Genomic DNA, 17,440 nt, shown 5'->3' with positions numbered 1-17,440 from the left:
AAATATAAGGAGGTCAGACTTTAAAAGAACTTGCCTTTAAGTGGAGCCAGGGCAGAGGAAATCATTCATTTAGTTGATGAATGTGCTGATTGCTGAGTTTGAGGGTCCTACATTTGTGTTTCTGATGGTGAATTTTCCCCCCTTCTGTTACATCAGGGATTTATATAGTTCTCTGTCTTACCACAGTTCTAGCCAGCTTGAGGCCAAGCAGCTGCTGTCGTGTTTGGAGCTGAGTGAAGCAGAAGGGAAGAGTGAACTCCCAGCTTGTGTGGCACACGAGCAGGAGCAGCAGGATTGGCACAGCAGAGCCTTTGACAGCCGCATCCCTTATGCTGCAGACGAGGAGACCATCGTGAGGTACCTCAATGACCGACCCACAGTCAATGCCTTGCAGAGTAATGAGCCTTTTCCCAGGCTGGCAGCACTGTCAAGACTGGAAGAAGAAAAAACCAGTGGCTCCAGGGGAGATGAGAGTAGCACTAGAGCTTCTCAGAGTACCACATCCCAGGACAGTGAACTGAAAGTGTCTTCCCCTTCTGCCTCGAGTATCTGCAGCGCTCACAGGCTGGAAATCCTCAAGCAGCGGCAGCACGATGCCAAGCTGGAGAAGCTCAAGGAGAGGATCCGAAGGCAGTGGGAGCATTCTGAGGAGCTCAGTGGCAGAGGGCAGCACTTGGGCTATGCTGAGCAGCCTGTCATGGTCACTAACGTGGAGAGCACGGTGACTCCCAAGGTCAGGAAGGTGACAGCTGTGCCTGCTGCTCCATCTTATCGAGGTATGGAGGTGCAGGTCCCCTCCCTGCTGGGTGTACAGGGTGAGAGAGCAGAGCTCAGTCCACTGAGCAGTGCTTCAAATCATGGACCCTCTCTTTGGGCAATCTGGGGGTGCATGGTTTGATCACAAGTAAAAAGAAATTCTTGCTAAATTACAGAAGTGTAATTTGAAATTTTGAAATTTTCCTGTCTCTTATTAGAATTACTGTAAAAAGTATTGGTGTTTGGGTTAATTGCAATATTTTTTTTATTTTCTCAGAGCTTATTGAAAAAACCTTTCACAATTTTAATAATCTTTTCCTCACCAATTCTGCTGTTCTTCAACTGTGAGCAAGTAGCAGACTGGTATATTGCTTTCTTCTAATTTAACTTTAGATATTCACACAGTTACTTTTTTACTTGGCAGTTTCCCATCCTTTCCACTCTAACAAAGCTGTATTTACATTTTATGGAGTTATTTTCAACTCTTGAATCTTTTGCTTTAGGTTTCAATCCTGCTGAAACAAGGATTCGCACTCCAGATGGAAAGATCTGGCATGCAGACGAGTTTCGTATTGGTCGGGAGCTTTACAGAGATATTGCACTCCAGTTAAAAGGTGAGCCACAAGCAGAATTGATTAAGCCACAAAACTTTCTCTAAGAGGCAGAGAAATAGATTTTGTACAAGTCTACAAAGTCATGGGAACAAAAAATTGAAGGAATGGGTGTTGAATATATTGTAATTCTCTCCACGAGAGGAATAATTTACTGAACACTAAAACAACAACGAAATTAGTCCTTCTCCCAGTTCTCTCATTCAAATACTTCTAATAAAAGAACAGTACCAGAAAGAATGCCAAGTAATGGCATTTCTTTGAAACAGGAAAAAAGAAGACTCTCCATTAGAATAACTTTTGTTTAATTTTGTTGCCTTTTTTATACATGTTTGTACGAGTGAGTACAATTTCCTGGTTAAAAGGACAAAACCCACTTTTGGTTTCTGTTCTCAAATGTACTGCTCCAAGACACAATCTTTATTCATCTTCCACTCTGAAAAACTGCAGTACCATTGGCAGCTCTTTTCTTTGCTGAGCTGGAGTAGGCTGCCCAAGTGTGCTTTTTTAATTTGCTAGGCTGGTTATAGTGAAGTGCTGTAAGCTTGAATTGCCTCTGACTGATTGAGCTGGGAGAGGGGGAAGAGATCAGATGAATAAAATGGGTGGGAATGGAAAATAAAAACCCCAGAGAACCTCTGGTTTTGGAGTAAGAGCTTACTTATTAAGAATAACTTTTCTCTTTGCTCAAAACATTTAAGACTGAAGGAAAATGTGTTGGGATTTAAATCAGTAGGTATCTGTGTAGTAATAAACCAATTTGTCTTTTTTCCTTGTACAACTCAGTAAGTTACCAAGGACTTTTTATGGAATCACTCATAAAAAATAGTTCAGAAAGAAGAGATGCTCCTTTCCAGTAAAATTATTTTGCAAGTATTTTTTGCACTGTTCATATCAGTCTGTGAAATTAATGCCAAATTTCCACAGACTTTTAATCTACACTAGCATTTTTATTTTAATTTTGGCAAGCATAGCAAGCTGTTTGTAGAAATTCAAGGGGTTTTTTTAAAGCTTTGTTGAAGAGATCCAATTAAAAGGCATTTGGATCATGTGTCCAGTGCCTACAAAAGAAAGGAGCTGTGTGTGTGTTGATCCACACTTCTGTCCTGATGCCATGTGTAGAACAGCTGTTGTGGAACGTGTCTCCTTTCTGAGCTGAAAAGATTATACTGAATATCTGATTGCTAGTAAACAAATGCTGGTGCTACACATAATATGTACTGTAAATGTATTTTTAGGTTGTCAGATTATCTATCCATGTGTTACTTCTGTATTAAATTTACACCATGTGGTGTTTTGGGTGTGTACAGTCAGTTGTATCAGAACTGTTCTTTGCTCTCTAGTGCTGAAATAATCTGTTATATCTCTAATATCTACAGCAGCACTGTTCTTTCCAACAAAAAGATTTTTATGTATAAGCATAGACCATACAGGATGTCTTCATCTTTTATAGCAGTTAGGCTAAAGGATATTGTATGGACCCCAAGTTTCCAGTAATTTTGTCTTAAAGATGTTCAGGATTTGCCATAGTAGAACAAAATTGCTGTAATAGGAGCAGGATGGGAAGCAGCCTGTGCTTTCCTGGAGTCAGGAAAGGGCTGTTTGTTGCTAAAAGAGGTGAGGAGGATGTTAACTTTCTGCAAATGCAATCACTGAGGCTTGTGGTACTCAGTGCATTGATTGTCTTACCTGCTCTTGTTATCAGCCTTAAAGGCAGCTAGAAAATTTGTGAGGAAAGGGTGGGTGTTAAGAGTGAGAAAGACACTGAAAATTCCATTCTTACATCTTTGAAATATGACCTCCTGTTCTGCCTCTGATGCTTCCTATGGACATCCATCAGAGAGTGGATTCACATGAAATTAGGGGCTGTAAATGTTTACATTGGCATCTAAATAAAGCTTATCATCTGTCCACAGAAGGAGTTGCATCCTGATTTTTTTAGGTTATCTGATCCCATTTTTAATGAGGAGGAACCAAAAACAGTGGGAACAGTGGCCCCAGAGTTCCTGATGTGCTGAATGTGCTGTCATGCATTAATGTGGGAGCAGCAGCCCTTGAGTTCAGGAACTACACATGTCCTTGTGGAATATTAGAGCAGTAAAATGTGGTATCTGTAGCAGAAGAGAACCAACAACTGTTTAATGTAAACTGACAACATTTCTTTTAGAACTGAAAACTAACTTTGTAAATATCTCTATGGCCTTGCTGTGGCTTCACTGCCTTCCAGGGCATAGGTAAACAGACCTTGATTCAAAATTCTGTGAGGATTTTAAAGTGCTGGACTGGAAGTCATCAATCTGGGTGTATAATCTGGGAAAGTCAGTGAATTCTTTTGTGTTTCTCTGAGTTCTGGTTTTTCAAATGCTGAAGCAAGCTTGTTATTCTATGTTCTCCCCTGTGGGATATCACTTAACAGCTTTTGTTTGTTTTTAGAGGATGCAACAGTGAAAGGAAAATCTAGTGAGCGAAACAAAGAGAAGAAATCTACAAGACCAGTGCGGAAAGTGCAAAAACTGACACGATTGTCAAGTCCAGAGTCCAAACAAGGTGACTATTTCTGCTGCTGAGGGAGGATTGTTACATGTCCTTCAGAGATAAGTTTTGTCTCAAGAAAAAAAAGTGTATTCCTATAAAAGCCTTCTTAGATGTGCAACAGTGCTGTTGTAGTGATTTTGTACACTGTGCTGCATTGGGGGTTGTGTGTGGGTTTGTTGTTGGCACTTTTTTTGTGGTTTATTTTAATTTTTTGCCTTTCCACTTGCTGTGTGCACCTTGAGGAAACTGCTGCAGAGTGTGAGTTCTTATGGGGAGAGGTATCCTCAGGTATCTGTCAGGGTTATGTAGACAAAAAGAAGCAGTAGCTCTGCTCTGGATCCTGTCTCTGTTTGGGCTGTGATGAAGCTGGTTAAAGCCTGACCCATGGCTCATGGCTAAAATCAGTGCCAGTGGGACTTGCTGAGTTGCTTTCCTGTCAGGTGAGGAGGGGCTGCTGTCAAAGGTGTTCTCTGGGATGATTTCTCAGTGGGGAAGCAGAGAACAGGATGCTCCTGGTTTTTCTCTGGTTATTGTTCTTCCATGTTTCAAGTTGTTGCTATTCTGCACCTTCAGTTCTGGCTTAACCCACTCCTGGCTTTTTCATATAGAAAAAGAATATAAACACACATTCCCTCAGTAGTCTTCCAAATCTTGGTATTTTAAAATAAATGTTTATTTCTTTTCCCAACTGATAACTTTTTTCCCCACTGTTGTCTGACAATTCCACTGATTGTTAAATACAATTTAAATTTATTTAGAGAAGATGATGCAAGCAGGTTTCTCTAGAGCAGTGCCTTATAGAAGAAAATAAAATTAAACACATGTGGAATTCTGACAGTGCTTCTTAGTTTCCCAGTAGTGTGGATCTTTGATATTGGCAGCAAAATAATTAGGAAGACTTCCAGATGTGCTTTGTATTTGGTTTTAGTTTTCATACAAAGTGAGTAGCTATGGTTGCAATCACACACAGAGCAATTTCTTCTCTTTAAATATATTCAAGTTTAGGCACCTTTTGAACCCCTCTTAAGGTATTCTGTTTTTCCTTATGTACAGTGACCCATAATCTGTAAACATTTTGTAGAAATAAAAAGCAGCTTTAAAAATTATTACAAAGGATTTTTAGAGTGTGAATATGTGCTTCATGCTGTAAATCCTGCTTGTGAATATTTTGTGATAAGGAATACTAATACTTCAAGGGACAAGCATGGATTTACTCCCTCCTATGCTGATCAATCCCTGCCTAAGGAATCACACTCAGCTGTCTTATATCTTTATGATAGTTCCAAGTGAGGAAGGAGCACAGGGCAACCCCAACAATGCCACCCTGTGCCTGAGAGTGTTGTCCAGACCTTTCTTGAGCTCCATCAGTCTTGGTGCTGTGACCAGTTCCCTGGGGAGCCTGTTCAGTGCCCAAACCCCCTCTGAATGAAGAATCCTTTCCTAATATCCAACCTAACCCTCTCCTGACCCAACTTCAGGCCATTCCCTCAGGTCCTGTCACTGGTTTCCATGGAGAGGAGATCAGTGCCCACCCCTCTGCTTTCCCTTGTGAGGAAATCCTCTCTGCCTTCAAGGGAGGCAACAGCTGTAACCTCCAGCCCCTCCATTATATGCAAAGCCACCCCCTGTTATCATGGATTAAATCCATGGAAGATGATGGCCTGAAATCCCTGGAAGACAAGAGCCAGCTCCAAGTGTCATGTCCGTGCTGGTCCATCCTCCTCCAGTCACTGCAGTAGGAAAGTGCTTACCATGGCCTGGGCTATGAATAGCCATGGCTCATGTTCTGCCCCCTTGGCATGTTTGACTTAAACAGCTGACTGGAGATGGAAGGTGACACTGCACACTGGCCCTTTAAACACACGCAGAACTAAGTGAGAACAGTGAATTCTGCAGAGAACCCCTTTGGCTGATGCCTCTGTTTCAGAGAGGCTTGTAGTGACATGTTTCAAGTGACAGCTCTTTTATAAAATACTTGGATAATTTACAATGCAGGCAAGGAGTTCTGCTACCAGAGGGTTGAGTAGTGGGCTGCAGACTTCTAGGTTAAAATAACAACAAGAAAAGGAGTTGGAAACTGAGGACTGGGATTGCCAAAACAATTATTCTGCTGTGCTGGATTTCACTTGACATTGTTGGTATGGTGTCTCAAAGTGCTCTTGGGTCCAGTACAGTGCCTTTTTTGTTTGGCTGTGGTGATCTCATGCTGCAGTGGCTGGGTTTCTTTAGGCAGAGCGCTTGGAGGTAGAGCCTGAAATGGAATTGTTAAAAATCAACTGCAAATTATATATTCAAGTTAGGTGCTTTTCTGGCAATTAATACCCCTGAAAGGTCTGATTAATTTACAGATCATTAATTATGTGAATTACCTAATTACATTTTCTTTTTTATACTGTGTTTTTCTCCAAAGCCATTTTCAGGTCATTATTAAAAATTAAAAAAAAAATTAGTATTGGAAGTTAGTGTGTTGAAAAATCTATCATTTAATCTACCCAATATGAGGTAAAGATGCCACCATAACCAGTTGTTATCATTTAATTATACGTAGGATGATAAAATAATCCTAGAACATTTTGATTGGGTTTCTGTCACCTGCAAGGTATTTTGTCCTTGAATTAAGTATCAACCAATAGGGTTTATTCTTAACTGTTTTCAGTGCTGGAACAGAAGTCCCAGCTAAGGGACAGTGAGTTAGCATTGGTATAAAATATCTGCTGCTTGATATTTTTTAACCTCCTCACAAGACCTGTATCTCACCAATTAATTACCTGTAAAAGCCTTTAAAGTACTTTTGAGGTTTTTTTCCCTAGAGTTTTAGCTAATATTATTTTGATAGGAAGCTTAAGGGGTTTTTATAACTCACCTCTATTTTTGTTCCACTCATTACAACAATTTAGTTGCTTTTATATTTTTATTTCTTATTTTCCATATTTCAGTGGTGGTGAACAGCTCTAGAAATATTCCCCCTGTCCTTATAAGGCTTGTTTGTAGATTTTAGACCTGCATAACCCATTCTTCTTTTTTAAATCAGTTTTTGTAGGGCTTTAATGTGCTGCAGTGTGTTTTGGGTGTTACACTGGGGCATCAGTGTTCTGGCTGTTTGTGTAACTGCAGCTGTACCACTAATGCAGAATTAAATGGTACAGAAATGATGAATGGCTGCAATGATGCTTCTTTCTGATACCATGGCAAATCCTCTAGAGCTTGGCTTTTATTTATTCTTTGTTTTGAAGGTGGAAACTACGTGATAAGTGCATCCTCCTGGCGGGAGGGACAAAAGCTGGTAAAAAAGATCCTGGGTCCAGCTCCCAGAATAGAACAGGACAGAAGAGCTGTATCCAGTGACAGAACAGGCCGAGAGAGAGCTGCCAAGTCTGGTGAGTTGTTCTTTTATCACTGGACTTACTTCATGTTTCTTTATTATATAACACTGCGCGTCTGCAGACTAGAGCAGACTTCTGAGATAGAATGTTCTGAGATAGGAGTTTCTTATCAAAATTGCTCCTATTTTTAACCTGGAATTTGAGGGAGGTGGGGGGAAAATTTTGCTCACAACCATGCATAAACTCTGTTCCTGTGTGCATTATGGACTTTTTTGGTGTTATGGTCCCTGCACATGGGACTTGAGGGGTGATATGTGCTGCAGGGGTGCTTGGGGTATCTGGAGAAGATGAGATATAAGCTGCAACTAAAAACATGGACCACCTGCAATCTGTCTTTGGTTCTTGAAACCAGTAGGGAAAGGAATGGGTAGATGGCCAGATGAATTTTGAAAGTGTGCTGTGCATAATCCAAAAGCTGTGGTTGAGCATCCCAGTTTAACAGGGATTGTGGTTCTTCCAGATGCAGTATAATGTCATCCATGTGCATCATAAATATTCATTAATTCCTCCACCAGCCTTTTTCAGAGTTTATCCAGAATCTCAGGCAGGACAAATAAGGCATGTTGGGAACTGCTGTGCTTCTTATGCCTGTGAGGTGGTGAGGCTGGTGAGAGTAGAAAGGGTGTGGGCTCAGTCTGCCACATTCAGACTGGGACACCAGATGAAGCAAAGACCTGTTTACAGTGAGATCTGCACTCCTCCCTCATTCTTCTTTTTGCAGCTATTTCCCAGATTTGATTGCTACCTGACATATTTGACATCTCATTCTTTAGCAGGCTGCATTGGAAGGACAGGTTCTGATTCTAGATTGGATGTTACCCGTAAAAGCTCTTCAAGAAGTTCTGAAAGGTCAAGAAGTAAAGTGCGGTCTGAGACCAATCTGAGAAAACTGGAAGCTGCTCTTCCAGGTGATAACCAAGAAGATCATGCCTCTGTAAACAAGGACTTCCTGCCCGTGGAGATACGTGGGATTCTTGATGACCTGCAGTTGGATTCCATGGGTACAAAGCAAGAGACAGATGTGGAAAAGCAGAATCAAAAACCTGTTTTGCCCACTCAAACTCTGAGGAGCCACAGTCCAACCAAAAGGAAACCAGACAAGGTAGCAGCCAGTGAGGAGCCTCAGGTGATCTCCAAGAAACGCCACTACGACAGCGATGAGGTTCGGCAGTACATCATCAGGCAGCAGGAGGAGAGGAAGAAGAAGCAGAATGAAGAGAAGAAAGCACAAAAGGAGGCAACAGAACAAAAGAACAAAAGGCTCCAAGAGCTCTACAGAAAGCAGAAGGAGGCTGTCACTAAAGTGAAGAATGTGCCTCCTCCTGAGCCTTCAGCAGCCAAACGGTTACAGGAAACCTATTCCAAACTCCTGCTGGAACGAACACTTTTAGAAGAGCCACCTCAGCAGCCTACAGTGCAGGAGACACAGGTACAGCTGATTCACTGACTTAAGGTCTTGCAGTTGTTTGCAGGAATAGGAGCTCGGATGTTTAGGGAGGCTGGGACTTGTGCTGTTCTGGTGGTTATCAGTTAAGAAAAAAGAGCAAATCAAAATGTGTAGCTTTGCTTAAACAGAGTGATTTCAATGTACAGCCTCTTTGCTAGTGGCTCTTTTTTGGCCCAGCAAGGCCTACTAGAAAGTTGACTGGAAATCATCTTTCTATTTTAAAGAGAAGCTGAATTCTGGATATTAGCCTTTTCAATTGTAATGAGGCAAGAACTCCTAAACTCTGACACACTTTTGAAAATGCATTTTTCTGATTGTCTTCATCTCTAGCCCAGACCTGGTTATCAGCCATCTGGGGAATCTGACAAAGAAAACAAGGCTCAGGAGCGTCCTCCAAGTGCATCTTCCAGCAGTGACATGTCCCTTTCAGAACCACAGCTGCCACTTCTGAGGTGAGCAAATGGGGCCTTGGGGGAGAGAGCAAAGTGCTCCTGCTTTCATCTCTGGGAGGGGAAAATAGCCTTGGCTCTGAGTTCCTGTTCCAGTGAGAGTAATTGTCTTTGTATCAACTACACCATTTTCCTGGCAGTAAAGAGGAAGCTGATGCAGGAAACCATATGAAAATTTTGGCTATGGCTGATTTGCCAGTGTGTAAATAGATAAAGTGAATAGTGGGTTGCTGATAATGTTTTGTTGACATCAGTGGAATATGTATTTCATATTGGGACACTCTTATTTCCTCTGCCATTGTGCAAGATCATATGAATGTATTTGTTGGTTTTTCTTACTTGATTTGCTCAGTGTTGCTGTTTGATCTATTGTCTCGGATTCAGCCATTAGTTATTCTCTATGAAGTACCAAACACCTCTGCTCCTTGAAAGTAGCCTTTCCCTACTTCTTTTCATGCAGCTTTCCCCATTTGGAATTGTTCAGTGTATTATCAAAATTTTCTTACTGCAAGTCAAGGTGCCTTACCAACCACTTAGATGTAAGGAACTAAAAATCCCGAAGTTTCTTGGTTATCCTTAATATCCCTGTTGTGCAAGTGTCTTCATTTTTAACTACATCATGTCTGCTTCTTAAATGTATACTTGCTTCAGAATCTGTACTCTGACTTAATAAGTGCAATGGCACCTGTTTCCCTTCTGGAACAGTTCAAGGAATGCCATGTACTACCATGTGTAGAATAAAATAAACAATATGGTAAATACTGTTAGTGTAACATCATAAAGAAAAGATATAATTACTAGTAGTAGAGGAGAGATGAGGCTCACAGGACTGCTTAAGGTATTCAGAGACCCTCATAGTCATCAGAGAAGAAGTTTTTTTGGGGGACTTATTATGTGTTCTGGACATGGGCAGGTGATACGGAAAAAAAAATCCTTCCTTTTGGAGCCAGGAAGTTTTTGAAAAAGACTGCTGACAGTGAAAAACCCCAGCTTGTTAAAACCCTGAAACAAAGAGTACACCATCCATGGCATTTCAGATTTGGGAGGTGCTGTGTTGTTTGGTTTGTTGGTTTTTTTACTAAATAGCATTGTGTTTACTGTCCCATTCCCCCCTTCTCTGATTCCATCAAAAAGTATTTTGTCCTGAAATTAAATCTGTGGCAATGATGCTTTAATCTAAGACATCAATACTCTTGTAAATCATCAACTAAATGTTGACTTTTCATTTCAGGAGTGATCTGATGGAGCCTCCATGGGTACAGCCAGACAGGTTGAGCCCAAGAGTGCAGCTCCCCCACCCACAAACTCTCTTGGGCTCAAGTGGAGGCCCTTGTTCCCAGCACTGGAGTCTGGAGCAGATGGACCTTCTGTCAAAGGAGTGTGATGCAATGTTGGCAGGCAGGAGGAGCCATTCTGCCCCTGTGGGGACCCTGGTGCCTCAGTTGTACATGAATTCATCTGCTGCACAGGAAAACCTCTTGGTAAAACCTTCTGCCAGCCAGTATAAGAGCAAATTAGATCGCCTCGAAGCTTTGAAAGCTACAGCTGCTTCCCTTTCTAGCAGGATTGAAACTGAAGCCAAAAAGTTGGCTGGTGCTGGTATCAACTATGGTACCACGTGGAACTCAGAATTTATGCAAGAAAACCAGGATGAGGGGCGGTGGGCAAAGGCTGTGAGTCCTCCTGTGAGGGAGGAAAATGAAAATACTTTTTCAGCCAGAATTCAAAGGATGTTGGGTGCCTGCGTGTCTCATACAGCCTTTGATGACAGCCTTCCTGGGGTAGGCAACCTTAGTGAGTTCAAAAAGCTGCCTGAGACCATCAGACCTCTTACTGATGTAATCAGCCTTGGATTGAGGTCTCCTGCTGCTAACAGGCATGAAGGGATCCTGGGACATTTATCCAAGAGGCAGATGGATTCCCCAGGGCGTGAGAGCCAGGCATATCCTCTGGGCAAAGCTGTTACTCCTCACGAGTCCAGCATTGACTCCATCAGTGAAGGGCCTCTCCTGAGTGATGAAAACCTCTCAGAAGAGGAAGGAGGCCAGCAAAAGCAGTTGCCACTGAAGATGCTGGAGACATTAAAAGAGAAGGATTTTTGCATTCGGGAGAGAAATGCTTTTGAGCCCATCAAGGAGTTTCAGAAAGCAGCTGAGAGATACTCCCCACTTTTCACTCAGACAAGTGACACACACAGCAAGGGGCCCTGGGAGGAACTGGCAAAGGGAAGTCCTCACAGTGTCATCAACATCTTTGCAAAGAATTACCAACTTCATGGAAAAGGTAAAAATGGAAGCATTTCTCAAAGCTCTTGTGAATTTTCCCAGTCCTACTGCTCCATGCACTTGATACTTTACAGTTAAGGAATATGCATTCAGAGGTCTCAAACATGAATCTGTGTAGGACATGATTTACAACTGTCTCATGTAGCATGCTCTTTTATTTTCATTTTTTGTACAGTTTTTTTCCTCTTTTTGAGTACTTTGTCTCTACCCTGGAACTCCTCATTCTGAGGAGGAATGTTTCCTAAGAAGTTGATTTTTTCCTGTGGTTTTTCTCAATTCTTTTTTACCTTCATATTATTTTCTTTAAAGATGATTGCATGAAATTTTTCTGCAGATGGCTCTACTCTAAAGCAGTGCTCTTCAAGAATGTTTTGGTTGGAGTAGGTGAATGAAGTAAAGAATTTGATAATTTACAAAAAGAGGAAGACTGTGCTTGTTATGTTGTGTTAAAACAGCCTTTGTGTTACAACAGCTGAACTGCTGTTCTCCTGATGAGAAAGGAAAACATTGTAACTCACAGTTGAGAGCATTTAAATTCCTATTACCTGCTTGATGTATGTTTGTATTTGTTGTAATCCTTGTCCCCTCCCCTGTCTCTGCACACCTCAGTGTTTGAAGAAAGGCTGAACAGGGGCTCTGCCCTCCTGCGCCCTCTGCTCCCTGCCATGAGCCCTCCCGAGAGCGTGGCTTCTTACGAGGATGACTTTGCCTCCTCTCAGGGCAGCAGCACTTTAACAGACAAAAAGATTTCACGTGACCTCAGGTAACTGTGTTAGACTTCCTAGAAAAATTAAAATGCAGAATTCAAGAGAAAATAGTTAACACAAGATTTGGTTCATAATGTGCTGGGTATCTTTTCTGCTGTGCTGTACTGTACTAGTTGAAGTGTTAAAGGTCTTTCTTAGGACCTTGCAGTTAATAGAGCAGCCAACATAGTTAAGATGGAGTCCAGTATTCCTGTTCCAGAGTCTGGTATTCCTGTTCCCTGTCTAATTTTTGCTGTTCTTTAGCCTAGACAGATAGCTTTAGACAAGATTATTTTCCTTTGTAGTCTGGTGAAAATTAGTTCTCTGACTTGTGTGGCTGCAACAATGCTCAGTTGGGTAGTCTTGTAATTCAGAAAAAATAGAAAAGCTATTTTAAGTCTGAAAATGCCTTCAGTTCTTCAAAACTTTGTGGAAAATCTGTAATTGCTTTCAGTAAGCATTTGTCAGTGGTTACTTAGTAATGGATATATAAACTGTCTGTAAGAATTTTGAAAAGCTTTTGTTAAGATTAAAATTTGAAGACTGTAGATCCTAGACTCTCCATGTCTACTACATGGCTTCCTGAATTTTCCAAGAGCCTCCTTTTTGTAATGAGCTATATTTATATCTTTTGGGCACCTTGGAGGAGGCTACAAGTGTGTTTGTGCCAGTGATACTTCAGAAGAAAAGAAGTTAAAAGGCACTTTGCACATTGAAAATGATTCTTTCTGATTAAATCTTCTTTCTTCTGCTGGTATTATTTGTGTATGATGCATTGGCATCTCTTTTTTGCAAGTCTTTTTTAATCCTTTATTGAAACTTCCTCTTATTTCTGGCAGCTGATATCTGTATGCCCAGAGATAATCTGACATGGAGTCACATTTTGAGTCATTCTTATGTTGTTCAGGTTTGCAGTCAAATAGCTCTTAAGAGTTAAAATTGGACAGGACACTTGTTATCCATCTTCTAGTGTTTCATATTATTGGAAGCATGTTTCAGTATGTCAAATATCATATCAAACTTCCCAATGCCTTAGCTGTCATAGCTTTTAATCTCAAAACCAAGGCTTTTCTAGATGGGCTGAGTAGTGCAGTTTAGTCACCTGTCTCTAATTCAAAGTGTGGTAGTTTCCTTGTGTAACATGGGAGCTCTGAGTCCTTAATCACCATCAATATGCTTCTTTCTAGTGTTGGTGGCAGCAGTAATTCAAGCATTCAGGAAGAAATTCCCAGCAGGAAGTCTCCCCTTGAGCCTCCCCTTGGCTCTCAGCACTCATCTGGACCCCGGTCTGCAGCGTCCTCTCGCTCCTCTGCTTCCTCCAGAAAGAGGGGGAAAAAGGAAAGTAAGTGCAACACTTGGCTGTGGAGGATCCTTTTTTATTAAGGCTTTTCTTGTTAGGAAAATTGCAGTACTACATATCTGGAAATTGTAATCTAATACTGATAGAATGATTTATTAATTCCTCCAGTGATTCCTTCTTAGGTTCTTTTTTACTCTGGTTATTCTCTGACCTTAAAATACAGTAATTTAAAGTTGAATAAGCAAGAGATTGTTAACAGCATTGAAAAGCTTCCTTTCCTAAACCAGCCTTTTAATAAATAAGTTAATTTTAATATTGTGTGGGAACTATCCTTAGATTCTGTGCTGAGAAAATGCATATAGGCTTCTGAGTTATGGCTGTGTTTGTGAAGGTGACAACAAATTTGCCTGAATGCCTTAGTTTTCACCAGTGCACAAATTAGTAAATACATTGGTTTCTGTGCTAACCTGTACATTACAAAAGCATGAAGAAACTTGAGGCTTGGTGAACCTGTAGTATATAAGCAATGGGTAAAAAGCTAGATTTTAAGCCAATAGAAACATGACAAAATAGAATTAGGCATTCTAAATTAACTGTCTTCCTATTTTTTCAAAATTCTTTGCCTTTCCTCCCAAAAACTAGGCTGTATTCTGATTATTAGTAGTAAAGGATCAAATATGTGTTTTCCTTATTTAAACTGATAGCGTGCTGAAATGAAAGCTGAGTGAGAGTTTTGGCAGTGAACACAATATACAGAAGAGAATTAATTGCCAATTCTACATTTCTTGCTTGTTGGATATATAGACTTGTATCTCAAAGGCTTCTTTAGTTGGGGAAAAACTTCCAAATTCATTGTTTTGGGGCTTGTGATGGTAAGGTATTCACATGTAGAACCAAACAAACTTTTGACACTGTTGTTGCTTCGTAGGGTTGGATGCTTTCAATGGAAGCTCTCACCACTTTTCTGTGGAAGAAGATAAAATACTGTCTGAATTAGAGAGGGGATCCCAACAAGCTAAGAAATCCTTACTGAGCAGCAGAATTTCTAATAAAGAGCATGAGCAGAACCCAGATACAGACAGCACACTGGAAAACTTGTCTGGACACTCCCTGATGAGGTAACAGAATTGTTATGAGACTTTATGCAAATATAATCATGCTTGGTAATGTTACTGGCTGAGTCTTTGGATATGCAAAAGGGAAGTAACAGAAATGGCCAAATGTTAGTAGGATGTGCATGCAGAAAACATTTCTTCCCTGTATTTTAAATATGAAACCTGATGTCCTGTCATGTTCAGTACCTTAAGCATTGAAATAGAGTTTTTGTTTCCCTCTTCCAGAAAAGGTCAGTCAGGAATGTGTCAAGGTTTATTTAACCTGTGCAGTCACCTTTATTTTTTCAGTAGATACACAGACAGTTTTGGCTGTACTTGTGTTCAGCTAATGCTCACAAAGCCTATCCAGCTCTGTAAGTCGATGCCTTTTCAGATATTAACCCATCTTTGGAAAAGAATGTATTAAAAAAAGAAGGAAGCGTTTTCTGTTGCAACCTCTTTTTGTCTAGCTGAAAATGCAGTTTTTCTGCTAACTGTTCAGTGAAGATGGTTATGAAACACTTGGTTTTCACTACACTTTTTTTTCTAAAAAGCATCAAACAAGATCAGTGATCTCTCATTCTGTGTTGGTTTAGAGCAGTTCTGAGATATTGGCTTCTATGGTGACTGTTACTGGCATCCAGGATTGGGTTTGAAAGGTCCTTTGGCCTCCTGAGATGAGCCAAGTAAAGCAGAATGTCTTCCCAAAGGATTTAAACAGCCACTGTTAACCCTCTTCAGGCTAATAAAATTGAAATAGTAAATTTAAGAAGAATCTGTATCATTTTCTCTGTTTAAAAAAGAAATGTCGTTTCTCAAAAAGTGTTACCATAGTATCTTAAGAATTGTTCAAGTTAAGTTTTGGTCTCTATTGCATTTTAGGAGAGAGATTAAGACTCAGGGCAGTGGCTTGTCACAATCAGTTGCATCCATGTAAACTGTTCTGCAGCAGTTTACTATCAGCAACAAACAGTTGCTGATAGTAAACTGTTCACTTTTTAAACTGCAGGTGCAGATGATTGTGTCCTGACTTTCTCATGCCAGATTCCTGACATGAAGCACTGAAACTGCTTGTCTGGTCATGTAGAACATGAAGGTGCTATGTTAATTTTTAAAAAAAAATTTAATGTTTTTGTATGTGCTAACTAGGCTTAATAATTGGGGAAAAATAGGGTGCTCTAGAAACATAACTCTGAACTGGGATTTAGGGACAAAACCCCTCTCATGAGGCATTTCCTGAAAATGGGCTGGACCTGTGCAAACTGAACAGACTGTGCCCTTTGCATGGGTCTGTTTGTGTGTAGGAATGAAAGAACAAGGTTATTCCTTTATTTTATCAAATGGCTGCATTAGGAGAATTATTAACTCCTTTTGGTTTTTGTTTCACTGTCAGTTTCTCAGACAAGGGAAGACCCCAGAAGACACCAACTTCTTCCCCATCTTCTGGCTCCCAGAAAATGTTGCAGTTGGATTCTGCAGGCAATACAGCAGAAAGAGTCAAGTCACCTGCTGGCTTTTCTGGAGGTTCAGCCCCAGGGCTGAAGCCGAACGTGGCCTTCCCTGACGGTGGCCTGGGAACCAGCAGGTCTGCAGCAGGAGCAGCCTCAGCGAGCGGTGAGTGTTTGTAAAATACTGCACCGTGATGATGCCAGAGCAGCTGGAGCATTTTTCCTTGAATGTTTGGCGTGGGAGCCTGGGGTGTGTGAGGGTGAGCAGTGTTTGTTGCCCTGCAGGGTGGTGGGAGCCTGGGGTGTGTGAGGGTGAGCAGTGTTTGTCGCCCTGCAGGGTGCATGCGCTTCTCCCCCGCGGGGCTGCAGCACCGGCTGTCGGCAGAGCTGAACTACCTGAGCGCTATCGAGGAGTCCGTGCGGCAGCTCTCGGACCTGGAGCGCGTGCGGGGCATCTCCCTCGCCCAGCAGGAGAGTGTTTCCTTGGCTCAGATTCTCAAGGTAATGGGGGAATACTTCTTTGTCTTAACCTTTCTCTTCTTTTCTTTTATTGTTTGTTTGCAAAAAAATTTATCAAGTTAGGGCAAGTTAAGTTTTTGTTAGCAGTGCAGAGAAATCATAATGGGCATGATGGGGCATCTCTGCTAGTGGCCATTTTTTAGGATGAACATCTGTTATCTTTCTTAAGTTGACACCAAGGAAGTAGCTACTCTGGAATACATGTCATTAATATACTCTTTGCTGGAATCACTGTTTTAGTTGTGTTTCTTATTTTGGTTATATCCCTCAGATAAAAGCATGATTGTTTACTGGGTTTGATGTTGAGTTCCAGTGCCATGCAGTGTAGTTGTTTGGGCTGGATGATTTGTTTTATTCCACAAAAGCAATATTTTTTGGCAGATGTTTCCTTATGTTGACAAGATTGTTTATTCTCGTTTGTTGAATTAATTGATCTCCTAAACTCCTTGCTGCACTGTGGTGGAAGACTATGGGGAATGTGCATTGCCTCAAAAAGGAGGAGGGTCAGTGGGTTAAAAATTCTATTTCAAGCAGAAGAGACACTCCCAGCAGAGTAGATCCAGATCTTTAAGAAGGTAGCTGCAACCAGTGGCTGAAGCAAGTCACATCTTTGTGTTTAACTTGTATGGTTAAAACTTGTTTTCCTGATCTGTAGGCACAACAGCAGCGCCATGAACGGGACTTGGCTCTTTGGAAAATCAAGGCTGAACAAGAAGCTCTAGAAAGTCAGAGACAAATGGAAGAGGCAAGGCAGAAGGCAGCCCAGGTAAGGCTGTCCTTCAAAAATACGGAGTGTGTAAGAGGCAAAATGTTGTAAGTAAATCCATGCCTACAGGTATTCTTAATCTGAAGCTGTGAACATATGAA

The 17,440-nt window shown here is 41.2% G+C and overlaps 1 protein-coding gene across 8 annotated transcripts in view; it reads left to right on the top strand.

The window, feature by feature from the left end:
- Positions 1-17,440, top strand: part of CEP350 (centrosomal protein 350) — a 72,155-nt gene that overhangs the window by 17,151 nt on the left and 37,564 nt on the right. For 6 of the 8 annotated variants that reach the window (XM_063165375.1, XM_063165377.1, XM_063165378.1 and 3 more), the window contains exons 6-18: positions 187-776; positions 1,260-1,370; positions 3,801-3,914; positions 7,136-7,279; positions 8,059-8,714; positions 9,063-9,184; positions 10,413-11,464; positions 12,076-12,229; positions 13,400-13,554; positions 14,441-14,630; positions 16,000-16,220; positions 16,392-16,555; positions 17,229-17,339. In XM_063165375.1, the coding sequence (XP_063021445.1) occupies positions 187-776; positions 1,260-1,370; positions 3,801-3,914; positions 7,136-7,279; positions 8,059-8,714; positions 9,063-9,184; positions 10,413-11,464; positions 12,076-12,229; positions 13,400-13,554; positions 14,441-14,630; positions 16,000-16,220; positions 16,392-16,555; positions 17,229-17,339 (3,784 nt within the window). The remainder of the gene's footprint in view (positions 1-186; positions 777-1,259; positions 1,371-3,800; positions 3,915-7,135; positions 7,280-8,058; positions 8,715-9,062; positions 9,185-10,412; positions 11,465-12,075; positions 12,230-13,399; positions 13,555-14,440; positions 14,631-15,999; positions 16,221-16,391; positions 16,556-17,228; positions 17,340-17,440) is intronic. The other 2 variants (XM_063165380.1, XM_063165376.1) reach the window with 2 other exon arrangements.

This window comes from Melospiza melodia, chromosome 11 (genome assembly GCF_035770615.1).
Source record: "Melospiza melodia melodia isolate bMelMel2 chromosome 11, bMelMel2.pri, whole genome shotgun sequence".
In the NCBI taxonomy this organism is placed as follows: Eukaryota; Metazoa; Chordata; class Aves; order Passeriformes; family Passerellidae; genus Melospiza; species Melospiza melodia.
Note: the sequence above shows the minus strand (reverse complement) of the source record. Positions and strands in the feature narration are given on the sequence as shown.